This window comes from Aotus nancymaae, unplaced genomic scaffold (assembly GCF_030222135.1).
Source record: "Aotus nancymaae isolate 86718 unplaced genomic scaffold, 86718_ANA_hifiasm-v0.15.2.pri h1tg000011l, whole genome shotgun sequence".
In the NCBI taxonomy this organism is placed as follows: Eukaryota; Metazoa; Chordata; class Mammalia; order Primates; family Aotidae; genus Aotus; species Aotus nancymaae.
In genome coordinates, this window is record NW_026988422.1 from 20,010,166 (window position 1) to 20,025,570 (window position 15,405).

The 15,405-nt window shown below is 38.2% G+C and overlaps 2 protein-coding genes across 2 annotated transcripts in view; one reads left to right on the top strand and one right to left on the bottom strand.

Annotated features, from left to right (window-relative positions):
• Window positions 1-671: 671 nt before the first annotated feature.
• TEX55 (testis expressed 55) lies at window positions 672-5,923 on the top strand. The gene is made up of 4 exons (XM_012463900.2): window positions 672-1,224; window positions 1,321-2,108; window positions 2,701-2,844; window positions 5,855-5,923. Exons 1-4 carry the CDS (start codon window positions 672-674, stop codon window positions 5,921-5,923), a joined length of 1,554 nt encoding a protein of 517 aa, XP_012319323.2.
• Window positions 5,924-7,550: 1,627 nt separating this feature from the next.
• Window positions 7,551-15,405, bottom strand: part of B4GALT4 (beta-1,4-galactosyltransferase 4) — a 90,730-nt gene continuing 82,875 nt past the window's right edge. The window contains exons 7-8 of the transcript XR_010342002.1: window positions 14,626-14,679; window positions 7,551-8,521 (exon numbers count right to left, since the gene is read on the bottom strand). The gene's annotated coding sequence lies outside the window, so the exon portion shown is untranslated. The remainder of the gene's footprint in view (window positions 8,522-14,625; window positions 14,680-15,405) is intronic.

Genomic DNA, 15,405 nt, shown 5'->3' on the forward strand with positions numbered 1-15,405 from the left:
TGAAAAATGTAAAAGAATATAATATGGTTATTGGTTATGTCACCTCAACACTGAATAGAGTCTAAAGAAGAAAAACATTTAGCAAGACTATTTATTAGCACGGTGCCCAGTCTAACATCATACTGTGCTTACATCTGTGATGAGAGACAAACTCAGTACCAAACTGTGAATCTGAGTTATTGACAACAGCAGCAACCTCGGTTCAGGTTTACGGTCCTCGTGCAGCTGGTCGCACGTTCATCTGTTAACATTTGGGGGCGCGGTGGGGGATGTTAATCAGAGGAGCAGTGCCTGAGAGAGGGCCTCTTTCTCACACACTGCCGAGTCCCCGCAAACAAGGAAGAGGGTAATGCCCTAGGCAGCACTGCATGGAGCCCCGTGGCCTGGTCGCTCCGGAACGGAGGAGAAGCTCTAGCTGCCAGAGCCTGGGAATCGCCTCTTCTCAGGAGATGGCTTCGTCCCTGCGTTCGCCTGCGCGCTGCAGTGTCAGCTGACAACCGTCCCTCCCCTCACAGCAGCGGAGCGGCCACTCAATAATGTGCGATGCGTGTGGAAGGCCGGAACAAAGCCTGTTGGAATCCTGCGGTGCTCCTGGAGGATCGCCTAGACGACCCAGCCCAGCCCCACCCACAGCGCCTGGCAACCTAGACCAGTCAAGGACGCAGCAGGAGATGGAAGAGCCTCCACGAGAGGCTCCGGCTAAACCCTTGGAACATGAAATTCCAGCCGCTCCCTCAACTGCTGGACACACTAATGGCCAGGAAGAAGACGACCAGAAGAACCAGGCCGAAAGGAAGGCAGATAACCAAAATGCTCACAGAATAGCTGACCAGATTGCCCTAAAAGTGCCTAGCCAGGCTGAATCCAACATATTTAGCCAAGCTACCAATGGAGTAGCTAAACAAAATGGGCATAGTACACCTGGTACTATGCCTGGCGGCAGAGTATCCAACCCTGCTAATGCTTCTGACCTTAGAGCATATGATCAGGTTGACCAAACACCGTCTGAACAGACTGAAAGCAAGGCATCTAGCCAACCTAATAATGTACGGTATGAACAGAGTGATGGCCAGGTGTCTGGCCTGACTGAGGAAAGAACAGCTGAACAGATTGAACGACATTTACCTAGCCAGGCTGAGAGAAGAACTTCTGAGCAGATTGATGGTGAACTGTCTATGCCATCTGACGGGAGAGGTTCCAGACAGACTGACCACAGAATGTCAGGCCAGGCTGAGAGAAGAACTTCTGAGCAGACTGGTGATAGATTATCTATACAGTCTAACCGAAGAGGTTCTGAACAGACCGACAACAAAATGGCAGGCCAGTCTGAGAGAAGAGCTTCTGAGCAGATGGACTGCAGAATATCTGGCCAGGATGAGCAAAGAACTTCTGAGCAGATACCCCACAGATTATCCAGCCTATCTGAGGGAAGAACTTCCAGGCAGATTGACAGTGTATCGTCCATATCATCTGACCAAAGACCTTCTGTACAGATTGACCGCAGAATGTCAGGCAAAGTTGAGAGAAGAACTCACCACAGATCGGCTGGCCTGGCTGACCAAGGAACTTCTGAGCAGACTGACCTCAGATTGTATGACCTGGTTGACCACAAAACATCTGTAAAAACTCACCACCAAGTGTATGGCCAAGCCACTCAAATAGCTGAACACCAGGCTATTGACCAAGCTCATAGTAATGCTGATCAATTTCCGGTTGACAACGCTGACTACAGTGAAACTGACCAGACTGACCACTTAGCAGACAGACAAACTAATCACAAAGTCCAACTGTCTTACTATGGAACACGTGGCCAGTCTGAAGGCAGAACATTTCCCCTGTTAGGCAATGGCAAGGAACACAAAGAGGCTGACTACAGAGTTCAACCCTGCAAATTTGAGGATAGCCAAGTAAACCCCAAGTCCAAGCTTTCAGCTGAAATGGAAATTCAACATGCAACCACTATCCCAGCCTGCAACCCAGTTGATGCCAGATTCACCAGTAATTTCCAAGCAAAAGACCAAGCCCTTTTCCCAAGACTCCCCTCCATTTCATCCAAATTGAACTATAGCAGCAGTCAAGAAAAAGCTCAAGCCTTAGTAACCAAATCTGTAAGTTAAATGGGCGTTTGAAACCTACCTGGGAGATCAGAGATCAAGATGGGGCCTGGGGAGTAGAAATAGGGGTAAACGATGGAAGGGCACATATTGCTTCAAGGATAAAGAATAAACCCACATGTTGTGGTATGTATGACCCATAATTTCAGAAAGGGCATGAGAAGGATGGGAAATAAAAGAGAAGTATGTCCTTCTCTACCACCCAAAGGCCATTCAGGAAGGATTACTAAACCAGGATTCAGGAAACCTGCATTTTAAGTCCTGGTTCTGCAACTAACTCTGTGATACTGTCATTCTCCCTCTCTGGGCTTCTACCAGGAGAAGGGAATTTGGAGTCAATTAGAGATCCCTATGAAGGGAAAAGTACTTGAAGTAGATTGGTAATGCCTAGGGTACCGCCCAGGACATGAGGTACATTATATTGCACCTGGAGTCCTGGAGGATTATCCAAGTGTCTCATAAAAATGTGTCTTTTCTCCAACTCCTGATGTTAAGTTCTCATCAACATCAGATTTCACTGATAATGACAATTCCTAGGCCCTTCAGGTTTGCTGAGGACTCTTTGGTGGGGGGATTTAAATTTCAGGATGAATTTTCGGAAGCTGAGCGCAGAAAGAGTTATCATATATGCAATCAAGCTTATAGGAGGTTCCCTTCTATAGTTTATGAAGATCCTTATCAAGTTTCACTCCAATACATGGAAAAACACCACATTCTGCAAATATTCCAGGTAAACCTCTCAATTCCTCTTTTTAATTATAAGTTTTTCAAGAGGTATAAGAAAGGGTGTATTCTGTTAAAAGGGATATATTCTAATTGAGAAGACAATAAGTGCATTAAAATGTAGTTACCATAAGTAGTAGTAAATGATAAACACCAAATAGATGATACCATCATATGAAGCCATTCAGAGGGATTAGAGGTCAGGTAGGTTGGCTGATAGGGAAAAACCTAGCCAAGAGTTAAACTTATAGCTAGTCTAGGAAGGAAGGACAAAATATTATCAATTGAAAAGAAGAGAAAACGGCAATCCAGGCAGAAGTATTATACTGTCACGTGTTGTTAATAACGAGGATATATTCTGAGAGGTCTGAAACATGCATCATTAGGCGATTTTGTCACTCTGTGAACATCAGTATACTTAACACAAATCTAGATGATATAGCCTACCATACACTTAGGCTGTATGGTATAGCCTATTGCTCCTGGGCCACAAACATGTGTTGTACATTATTTTAATGAATACTGTAGGCAATTGTAACACAATGGGAAGTATTTGTGTATCTAAACATATCTAAACATAGAAAACATACAGTAAAATTTCCATACGAAAGATTAAAAAGTGGTACACCTTTATGGAGTACTTAACTATGTATGGAGCTTGCAGGCCTGCAAGTTGCTCTGAGCGAGTCAGTGAGTGAGTGGTGAGTCAGTGTAAAGGCCTTGGATGTTACCACACAATACTGTAGACTTTATAAACATTGTACACTTAGGCTACACTAAATGTTCTTAAATTTTTTGTTTTTTCAAAAATAACCTTAGGTTACTGTAGCTTTTTTACTTCATAAACTTTAAAAAATTTTTAATCTTTGGTTTTGTGATAACGCTTGGCTTAAAATACACATTGTATAGCTCTACAAAAATATTTTTCTTTACATTCTTATTCTATAATCTTGGTTCCATTTTTAATTATTTTTACTTTTATTTTTCTACTATTTAAACATTCTTACGAAAACTAAGACACAAATACACTCATTAGCCTACACCTACACAGGGTCAGGATCATCAGCATCACTGTCTTCCACCTTCACAACTTGTCCCACCGGAAGGTCTTCAGAGGCAATAACATACATGGAGCTGCATCTCCCGTGATAACAATGCCTTCTTCTGGAATACCACCTAAAAAACCTCCCTGCTGGCTTACAGTTAACGTTTTTAAATAGGTAGACATAGTACTTTCTAAATAAATCACATAGTAAGTACCTAAACCAGCAAGATAGTCATCTATTTTCAAGTATGACATATTGTACATACTTCATGTGCTATATTTTTATACGACTGGCACCAAAATAGGTTTGTTTACACCAGCATCACCACAAACCCGTGAGTAATGTTTTGCACTATGATGTTAAGACAGCTACGATGTCACTGGACAATAGGAATTTTTCAGCTCCATTAGAATCTTTCAACACATCCCTATATGGAACATGACTAAACTTTCAAAAGATGACCAATCTCATGACCATCTAAGAATCCACATTCTCTAGAGGGGAAAAGAAATACTTTAAAATTGCTTCTAATTCTTCAAATTACAAATCTCATTGACCTCAGGATGTGGTGCTGGAACTTTATGATATCCCTTGACCTCACAAGAGATTATTGCCTGGTATGTTTATTTTTATGTTAATATTATTTACCCCCAGCAATGTACATGAACATATATCAACAAAGGTGTAAAACAAGAATGGCTTACCTCAAATGAAAACCTTTATTCTGAAATTTTTTTAATTTAAAGAAATAGAGCATAGACGAAAGAGCACAGATTTTACAATCTTTTGCAGTTAGGACTGAGCCCAAGACTCAAATCCTAACTTTGCACGTCTTAGCTTTGTGATTTGAGAAAAATTACTTAACTTCTGTGAACCTCATATTCTTCATATAAAATAAAGATAAATGATGTCTACTTCATTAACCCTGGTCTATGCCTTTTCCTTTTTCAAATGTCTTTTTGTTGGGAGAGTACTAATGGCCAGGTTTCTGGCTTTAATTAAGGAACTACTAATTATTAAACTGAAGGCTGAAACCTGTTGAGACAGTAGAGTTTTAATCATTTCATAATTTTCTTCACCTGTGAAGAAAAAATGCTTATGCATGCAACATTGTGGTAAGAAAAAGTAGTAATCAAATATGTGTTCAACAGAAATAAAGATAAAATACATAATGGAATGATGTTGGTGCCTTAAGTAGACCTGAATATTCTATCCTGAAATTTGCCTGATTGTTATGTTCTGCAAATGAGAATTGTGCTTTATTATAATTTTTAATTTATTCAATAACAACAAAAAATGGAAGTGAATCTAAAGTTTTATATATGCTTTTTCATAATATTGCAGTACTGAACATCATTTTTACCATTTAGAATCAAATGCCTCAGAAGCAAGTTTCTATGCAAAATTATGCAGTTTTAAATTTTTTATTCAAAATGCTTTCCTCTTACTGTTCTTCAAAGCAAATAATTTATTAATTTCTCAATCTAGCGAGATCACAATTCTCAAAACAAAGATTTTCTTCCAAATCTCCTCACTATCTCTTTGATCTTGGAAACCAGTAAAAATATCCATTGCTATTTATTATAAAACTTTTACTCTTCTAAATTTTACCTTAATTTGCCTAACTTTCTTAGTAATAATAAAGTAAGCTGTTACTTTTTAGAAATACATGAATTTATTCAAAATACCATAGTGAGCTGGAAATAGTGGTGTGCACCTATAGTCCTAGCTACTCAGGAGGCTGAGGCAGGAGGATCCCTTGAGCCCAGGAGTTTGAAGCTGCAGTGAACTATGTATGAGCTATGACAGTACCACTGCATTCCATCTTGGGTGACAGAGTGAGACCCCATCTCTGAAAAAACAAAAGCTATGGTATGTGTTAGATTAGTGGGAAAGATAGCATCAAATATAACCTGACCACATAACTTTTGCTCAGAGCCATAATGTGATGCCTTATGCTCTCTCTCTCAGCAGATTACTGAAAACTTAGTCTATGAAAAGCCAGAGGACCCCCTGAATTTTATGCTGTGCCAGGTATAGAATTGAAGAAAAAGAACAACCTTTTTATTCTCTTTATTGTAAAATACAGCACACATACAGCAAAGTGTATAGAACAAAGTATGTACAACTCTGAATTATTATGAAGTAAACATACCTGTAACTACCATTCAAGTTTTTAAAAAATAAATAAAACATGACTGGCATACCAGAAGCCCCCATCCTTTCCCTCACAGTTATTACTTCCCACAAAGGGATTATTTATGACCTTTATGATAATGATCTTCTCACTTTTCTTTAAAATTTTATCACTAAACCTAAATCATGAAACACTTTTGTTTAGATGTGTCAACTTTTGAACTGTATATAAAGGGAACCAAATAGTATGTAATCATTTGTGTCTGGTTTCTTATGCTCAAAATTATGTCATTGGGATTGATCCATGCTGTTGTACGTGGCTGTAGTTCATTCATTTTAATTGGCAGGGGTGTCCAATCTTTTGAATTCTTTGGGGCCACACATAAAATACACCAACAACAGTAACTGATGATAAAAAAATGCAAAAATCTCATAATATTTTAAGAAAGTTTATGAATTTGTGTTGGGCCTTATTCAAAGCTGTTCTGGGCCACATGCAGCCCACAAACTGCAGGTTGGAAGAGCCTGCTGTACAGTACTCATTGTGTAGAATACCATAATTTATTCCACTCTCTATGGGAATTCAGGTGGTTTCCAACTTGGAGCTATTACAAAATTTTTTGCTATAAACTTTCTTGCACATGTCTTTTGGTAACACATTTCTCTTGAGTGCATACCTTGAAGAGTAATTGCTGGATCATAGAGTATGTGTTTACTCAGCTTTAGTAGATTATTTCAAACAATTTCCCAAAGTGATTATACCAATTTATGTTCCCACCAGCAGTATGTAAGAGTTCCAGTTGTTCCACATGCTTACCAATGCTTACTACTATCAGTGTTTTTAGCATCAACCATTTTGATAAGTGAATAGTAATATATCATTACAGTTTCATTTTGCTTTTTCCTGATTACTAAGGCAGTTGCATATCTTTTCATTTGTTTATTGGCCATTTGAAAGACTTATTTTTCTATTGTATTGTCTTTTTCTTAATCATTGGCAACAGTTTTCCATATATTCTGGTTATAACTTTTTTGTTGATTATGCTTGTTGCAGGTGTCTTTTCACTATGTCTTCCCTTTCTTCCTCTTAACTGTATTTTTTCATGAACAGAAATTCTTAATTTTAATGTAGTCAAATTTAACAATCTTTTGTTTTATGATTAGCATTTCCAGTGTCCTATTTTAGAAGCTTCCCCTTAGCCCAAGCTCTTGACGGAGTCTGGCTCTGTTGCCCAGGTTGAAGTGCAGTGACACCATCTCGGCTCACTGCAACCTCCACCTCCTGGGTTCAAGCGGTTCTCCTGCCTCCCAAGTAGCTGGGACTACAGGCATGCACCACTATGCCTGGCTAAATTTTTTGTATTTTTAGTAGAGATAGGGTTTCAGCATGTTGGTCAAATTCGTCTCAAACTCCTGACCTCAAATGATCCTCCCAACTGGGCCTCTCAAAGTGCTGGGATTATGGGCATGAGCCACTGTGCCCAGTCAACCATAGTTTTCCATATCTCATAAAAGTTTCTTTGTGGTTGGCCTTTTTAAAGAGCAGGGGGTTGGGGTTGGTTTTGTTTGTTTATTTGTTTGTTTGTGGCGTTTCACATTTATATCCATAAGTGGTCTGGAATTGATTTTGTGCAGGGTGTAAGGTGGGATCAAGTTTCACTTTCTTCCAGTCAGATATTGACTTGACCAAGCGCCTTTTAGTAAAATCACTGTAACTTCCATATTGCTCTACTTGAATTATATAGTATATTTGTCCATCTTTGCTTCAGAACAAGACTGTCTTAGTGTGCATTACAATGTCTTAACATCTAGTAGAGCAAGTCCTCCCACTTTATTCTTCCTTTAAAGCACCTTAGCTGTTCTTGGACCTATGTATTTCCATATCAGTTTTTAGACTGACTTGTCAAGTTATAGAAACATACACACGTGTACACACACAAGCACACAGTAGTGGGATTTTTATTGGGATTTTGTTGAATCTGTAGATCAGTTTAGGGAAATCTGACAGCTTTAAAATGAGTATTTCAAATTGGTTATCCTCTCCATTTATTTAGGTCTTCTAAAATTTATCTTAGTACAGTCATTGTTTCCATAACAGTTTACATCTCTTTTGATAAATTTATTCATAGCTCTTTCATATTTTGTGCTATTGTAAATAAAATACTTACAATTTTAGTATCTAATTGCTTGTACAAAGTAAAACTAAGCTTTTTGTTAATCTTACATCCCGCAACCTTACTAAACTTATTAATCCCAATAACATATGTGTTTATTCTTTAGGTGTTTCTACAGATATATGTAAATAGTAACAGTTTTATTTTGACCTTTACAATTCTTTTCCTTTTTTCCTCCTTGTTTTATTGCATGTATTATACATCTTCTCTTTGACTCTTCAGATCCATCTTCCCGTCTTCTCTACCACAAAAATACTAACTTGGAATTACCAAATCAACAAGCTCTCATTCCTTCTGACTTGCAATTGGGTCAAGCCAATGGGAAACCCTGGAGGAAGATTATAAGAAGGAAGCAAGGTGAAATCAGGTTTATTCTCCTCGGCTTCTCCCCTATGAGGTTACCTTGATCTGTCTGTCTTAAGCTGTCTCAAGGCATCTTATTTTACATGACTATTTTTTCTGTATTCCAGCTGTTCTCTCTCCTTGACCCTTCCACCCTAAAGTAAGTTCAACTGCTGCTATCTTTAGATTACTGTATTGTTCCATGTGACTCCCAATGCCTAATCCTTTTAAAATAGCCCCTTTATAAATAAACTCTCATTGAATTCTATTATAAGTATGCCATCCATTTCCTGTTGGAATGCTGACTGATACAGTACACTGGTTAGGGATCTCCTGTTTAATTAATGCTGAATAGAAGTAGCTACAGTGGCTCACTTTACTTGCTTTTGTAATTTTCTCATTAATATATAATAGTTGCACATATTTTAAGGTGCATGTGATATTTTCATACATATATGTAATATGTAATGGTCAAATCAGGATAAGTAGGATATTTACTACCTAAAACATTTACCTTTTTTTCTTTTAGGAACATTATAATTCTTCTCTTCTAGCTATTTTGAAATACACAAGAAAATTTTTTTAACTATAATTTTCCTACTGTACTAAATACTAGAACTTACTCCTTTTAACTATATTTTGTACCCCATAACCAATTTCTTTACATCTTCCCCTCTCCTTTTCCCTTCCTGGCCTCTGGTAACCATGATTCTACTCTCTGCCTCCATGAGATCCACTTTTTTAGATCTCATATGAGTGAAAACATGCAATATTTATCTTTCTGTGCCTGGCTTATTTCACTTAACATAACGACCTCCCATTCCATCCATGTTGCTGCAAATAACAGGACTTCCTTCTTTTTATGTCTGCATAGTATTCCATTATATATATATGCCACATTTTCTTTATCCATTCATGTGCTGATAGACACTTAGGTTGATTCCACACCTTGGATTTTTTGAATAGTGCTGTAGTAAACATGGGAGTGCAGATATCTCTTCAAAACACTGATTTCCTTTCCTTTGGAAATATAGTTAGCAGTAGGATTGCTGGATTATGTGGTAGTTCTATTTTAGTTTTGTTTAGAAAACTTGATGTGTTTCTCATAGTGGTTATACTACTTTACATTTCCACCAACAGTGTGCAGTATTTCTCTTTCTTCATATCCTCACCAGCACTTAGTTTGTTTGGTGGTTTGGTTTTTTTGTTTTTGGTTTTTGGTCTTTTTGATAATAGCCATTCTAACTGGGGCTAGATGGCATCTCATTGTGGTTTTGATTTACATTTCCCTGATGATTAGTGATGTTGAGCATTTTTCCACATACATCTTGACCATTTGTATGTCTTATTTGGAGATAGGTATATTCAGGTCTTTTGCTTATTTTGTGTCATTTTTTGTTGAGTTATTTGAGTTCCTCTAGTTATTAATCCCTTGTCAGATGAACAGTTTGAAAATATTTTTCCCACTTTGTAGGTTGTCTCTTAACTCATTTTGTTTGCTGTGCAGAGAAGCTTTTTTTAAATGAAGCTAGATTATTTGAGATTACTTGATGCAATATCATTTGTCTAGTTTTGCTTTTTATTGCCTGTATTTTTGAGGTCTTACTTAAAAATCTTCATTCAGATCAATGTCTTGTTGCATTTTTCCAATGTTTTCTTCTAGTATTTTCATAGTTTTAGGTTTTACATTTAAGTCTGTAATCCATTTTTAGTTGATTTTTGTATATAGTTAAAGATAGATATCTAGTTTTATTTCTACATATGGCCATCCAGTTTACCCAGCATGATTTATTAAACAGTCTGTTCTTTCCCCCAATATATGCTATTGGCACCTTTGTCAAAAATGAGTTGACTGTAAGTGCAAGGATATATTTCTGAGTTGTCCATTTTGTTCCATTAGTCTATGTGTCTGTTTTTATGCCAGTACCATGCTGTTTTGGTTACTGTAGCTTTGTAGTATAATTTGAAGTCAGCTAGTGTGAGACCTAGTATTCTCTGATGGTTGTTTGTATTTCTGTGGGGTCAGTGGTAGTATCCCCCTTATCATTTCTGATTGTGTTTATTTGAATCTTGTCTCTTTTCTCCTTTATTACTCTAACTAGCAGTCTATCTATTGATTTTTTTTTTTTCAAAACACCAGCTCTTGAATTCACTGAGTGTTTGAAGGCTTTTTTATGTCTCTGCCTCTTTTAGTTCCACTCTGAGCTTGGAAATTTCTTGTCTTCTGCCAGCTCTGGGGTTTATTTTCTCTTAGTTCTCTAGCTCTTTTAGTTGTGATGTTAGGGTGATAATTTGAAATGTTTCTAGCTTTTTAATATGCATTTAGTGCTATAAATTTCCCTCTTAACACTGCTTTTGCTGCATCCCAGAGATTCTGGTATGTTGTCTCTTTGTTCTCATTGGTTTCAAATAACTTATTGATTTCTGCCTTAATTTCATTATTTACCCCAAAGTCATTCAGGAGCAGGTTCTTCAATTTCCATGTAGTTGTGTGGTTTTGAGTGGGTTTCCTAATTTTGAGATCTAATTTGATTGGACTGTGGTCTGAGAGACTGTTATGATTTCACTTCTTTTTCATTTTCTGAGGAATGTTTTACTTCCAATTATGTAATCAACTTTAGAGTAAGTATCATGTGGCACCAAAAAAAAAATGTATATTCTGTTTTTTTGGGGTGGAGAGTTCTGTGGATATCTACCAGGTCTACTTGGTCCAGAGCTAAGTTCTAGCCTTGAATATCTTTGTTAATCTTCTGTCTCAATGATCTGTCTAATACTGATAGTGGGGTATTAAAGTCTCCCACTATTGTTGTGTGGGGGTCTAAGTCTCTTAGGTCTTTAAGAACTTGTTTTATGAATCTGGGTGCTCCTGTACTGGGTGCATATATATTTAGGAGAGTTGGCTCTTCTTGCTAAATCAAACCCTTTACCATTTTGTAATGCCCTTCCTTGTCTTTTTTGTCCTTTGTTGGTTTAAAGTCTATTTTGCCAGAAACTAGGATTGCAACCTCTGCTTTCTTCTGCTTTCCATTTGCTTGGTAAATTTTCCTCCATCCCTTAATTTTGAGCCTGTGTATGTCTTTGTATGTGAGATATCTCTTGAATTCAGCACACCAATTGGTCTTATCTTTTTATCCAGCTTGGCATTCTGTGTCTTTTAATTGGGATATTTATCCCATTTATATTTAAGGTTAATATTGGTATGTGTGAGGTCCTGTCATCATCATGCTGGCTGGTTAATTTTGCATACTTGTTAATGTAGTTGTTTCATAGTGTTGTTGGTCTGTGTACCTCAGTGTGTGTTTATACTGTCTGGTAATAGTTGTTCCTTTCCGTGTTTAATGCTTCCTTCAGGAGCTTTTGCAAGGCACACCTGGTGGTGACAAAAATCCCTCATCATTTGCTTTTCTGAAAATTTTATTTCTTTTTCACTTATGAAGCTTAGTTTGGCCAGACATGAAATTCTGGGTTGGAAATTCTTTCCTTTAAGAATGCTGAATATTGGCCCCCAATCTCTTCTGGCTTGTAAGGTTTCTGCTGACAGGTCTGCTGTTAGTCTAATTGGCTTTGCTTTGTAGATGACCTTGCCTTTTTGACTGTCCTTAGCATTTTTCCTTCATTTTGACTTTAGAGAATCTGATGATTGTGTGTCTTGCAGTAGAACTTCTCATGGAGTATCTTACAGGGACTCTCTGGATTTCATGAACTTGAATGTCGGCCTGTCTTGCTGGGTTGGGGAAGTTCTCCTGGATAATTTCCTGAAGTGTGTTCGGTTCCACTCTCCCTGTCTCTTTCAGGTATTTCAATCAGTTATAGATTTGGCCTTTTTACACAGTCCCATAGTTCTCAGAGGTTTTGTTCATTGCTTTTCATTCTTTTTTCTCTAATCTTGTCCACATGCCTTATTTCAGCAAGATAGTCTTCAAGCTCTGATATTTTCTCTTCTGCTTGGGTGATTCAGCTATTGATACTTGTGTTTGCATCATGAAGTTCTCGTGCTGTGTTTTCAACTCCATCAGGACGTTTATGTTTCTCTCTAAACTGGTTATTCTAGTTAACAGCTTCTGTAATGTTTTATCATGGTTCTTAGTTTCCTTGCATTGGATTATAACATACGTTTTTAAAATTATACTCTAAGTTCTGGGGTACATGTGCAGATCGTGCAGGTTTGTTACATAGGCATACAGGTACCATGGTGGTTTGCTGCATCCATCCCCCTGTCATCTACATTAGGTGTTCATCCTAATGTTATCCCTTCCCAATCCCCCCACCCTCTGCTATCCCTCCCCGAGTCCCACCACCTTCTTTAGCTCTGCAAAGTTTGTTATTACCTACTTTCTGAAACCACTTCTGTCAATTCATCTATCTCAGTTTCAGCCCTGCTCTGTGCCCTTGCTGGAGAAGTGTTGTGATCATTTGGAGGAGAAGAGGCATTCCGGCTTTCAGAATTTTCAGTGTTTTTGCATTGGTTTTTCCTCATCTTCATGGATTTATCTACCTTTGATCTTTGAGGCTGATGACCTTTGGATGGGGTTTTTGTGGGGTCTTTTTTGTTGATGTTGTTATTGTTATTAATTTCTGTTTGTTTTTCTTCTAACAGACCCCTTTTCTGCAGGTTTGCTGCAGTTTGCTGGGGGTCCACTCCAGACCCTGTTCACCTGCATATCACCAGTGGAGGATGCAGAACAGCAAAGATTGCTGCCTGCTTCTTCCTCTGGAAGCTTCATCCCAGAGGGGCACCAACCTGATGCCAGCCAGAACTCCTCTGTATGAAGTATCTGGTGACCCCTGTTGGAAGATCTCACCCAATCAGAAGGCACAGATTCAGGGATCTGCTTAACGAAGCAGTCTGATTGTCCCTCAGTGGAGCTGGTACACTGTGCTGCTGGAGTCCTCCTCATCCAGATTGCCCAGAAGTTTCCAAAGTGCTAGATCAGATTACACCTCCTGTCTAATGTAGAATTGTTTTCTTCGTGATTTTTATGGTGTGCTGCTTTGAACTTCTTGGAGGTGTGGGTTCCTAGTTTTTATCAAATTTGGAAATTTGTCAGCCACTATTTTTGCAAATATGTTCCTATCTCCGCCCCCGCCTTTGAGGATTCCACTTACATGCATATTGAGTCACCTGAAGTTGTTCCACAGGTTACTCGATGCTCTGCTCATTTTTTAATCTCCCTCTATAAATATTATTTTGGATATTTTCCATTGCTGTGTCTTTGAGTTTACTAATATTTTTTCTGCAGTGTCTAAAATAATGTTTTTTAAAGTGTTGGTATATTTTTCATAGCATATATTGTAATTTTTATAGTTTTTCTTCCTAGAAGATTGTTTTTTCTTTTCTAGAGCTTTGGTATCCCTATGTTTTGAACATATGGAATATAGTTATAACTGTTTGAATGTTCTTATGTATCAGTTCGAACATCTGTACTAGTTATAGATTGGTTTCAATTTGTTGATGTTCCTCCTCATGATGGATAATATTTTCCTGCTTCTATTTTTCATTCTTTTTTTTTTTTTTGAGACGGAGTCTCGCTCTGTTGCCAGGCGAGACTGTGGGGCAATCCCAGCTCACTACAACCTCCGCCTCCCAGGTTCAAGCGATTCTCCTGCCTCAGCCTCATAAGTAGTTCATACTACAGGTGTGTGCCACCATGCCCAGCTAATTTTTTGTATTATTGAGATGGTTTCACCATGTTGGCCAGGATGGTCTCCATCTCTTGACCTCGTGATCCACCCTCCTTGGCCTCCCAAAGTGCTGGGATTAAAGGTGTGAGCCACAGCGCCTGGCCTATTTTTTATTAATTGATAAATAATAATTATATATATTTATGAGGTACAGTGTGATGTTTTGATACATTTGGAATTATGAAATCAGGATAATTAACATATCCACTATATCACATACTTATTTTTTGTGGTGAAATATTTAGAACAATACATTATTATTAACTATAGTCACCTTGCTATGCAGTAGAACACTAGAACTTGTTTCTCCTATCTAACTGAATCTTTGTACCCTTTGACCATTTTCCTCTTTCCCACCACCCCACCCCCCACCAGTCTCCAGTAACCACCATTCTGCTCTCTACTTACTGAGAATGCTGGTTTCCAACTTCATCCATGTCCCTGCAAAGGACATGAATTCATCTGAAAGAGTATATATTTAACATATAAGTGAGATCATACAATATATGTCTTTATGAGCCTAGCATATTTCAGTGGGCATAATGTCCTCTAGATTCATCCACGTTGTCACAAATGACAGAATTTTATTGTTTAAAAAGGATTCATTGATTCCATTTTGCATCTGTACCACACTTTTTAATTCATTCATCCATTGATGGACAGTTAGGCAGATTCTGTATCTTGGCCATTGTGAATAATATTGGAATGAACAAAGAAGTGCAGACATCTCTTTGACATGCTGACTTCAATTCTCTTGGATATATACCCAGAAGTGAAATTGCTGAATTATATAGCAACTCTGTTTTTAGTTTCTGAGGAATTTTCATAATGTTTTTCATAATGGTTGCATTAAATTACATTATTACATCCCCAAGGAGAGTGTGCAAGGGTTCTCTTTACTTACTTCACACCTTGCCAACATTTTTTTTTTTTTTTTAGAAATGGTGTCTCACGGGGCTGGGCGCGGTGGCTCACGCCTGCAATCCCAGCACTTTGGGAGGCCGAGGCAGGCAGATCACGAGGTCAAGAGATCGAGACCATCCTGGTCAACATGGTGAAACCCCGTCTCTACTAAAAATACAAAAATTAGCTGGGCATGGTGGTGTGTGCCTGTAATCCCAGCTACTCAGAAGGCTGAGGCAGGAGAATTGCCTGAACCTGGGAGGCGGAGGTTGCGGTGAGCTGAGA

Bases quoted from the DNA above. Each gene is read 5' to 3' on its own strand.
- TEX55 (XM_012463900.2), top strand. From the start codon at position 672: ATGGAAGAGCCTCCACGAGAGGCTCCGGCTAAACCCTTGGAACATGAA. The intron at 1,225-1,320 runs GCCAGGCTGAGA...ACAAAATGGCAG, and splicing joins GACTGACCACAGAATGTCAG to GCCAGTCTGAGAGAAGAGCT. The intron at 2,845-5,854 runs GTAAACCTCTCA...TCTCTCTCTCAG, and splicing joins ACATTCTGCAAATATTCCAG to CAGATTACTGAAAACTTAGT.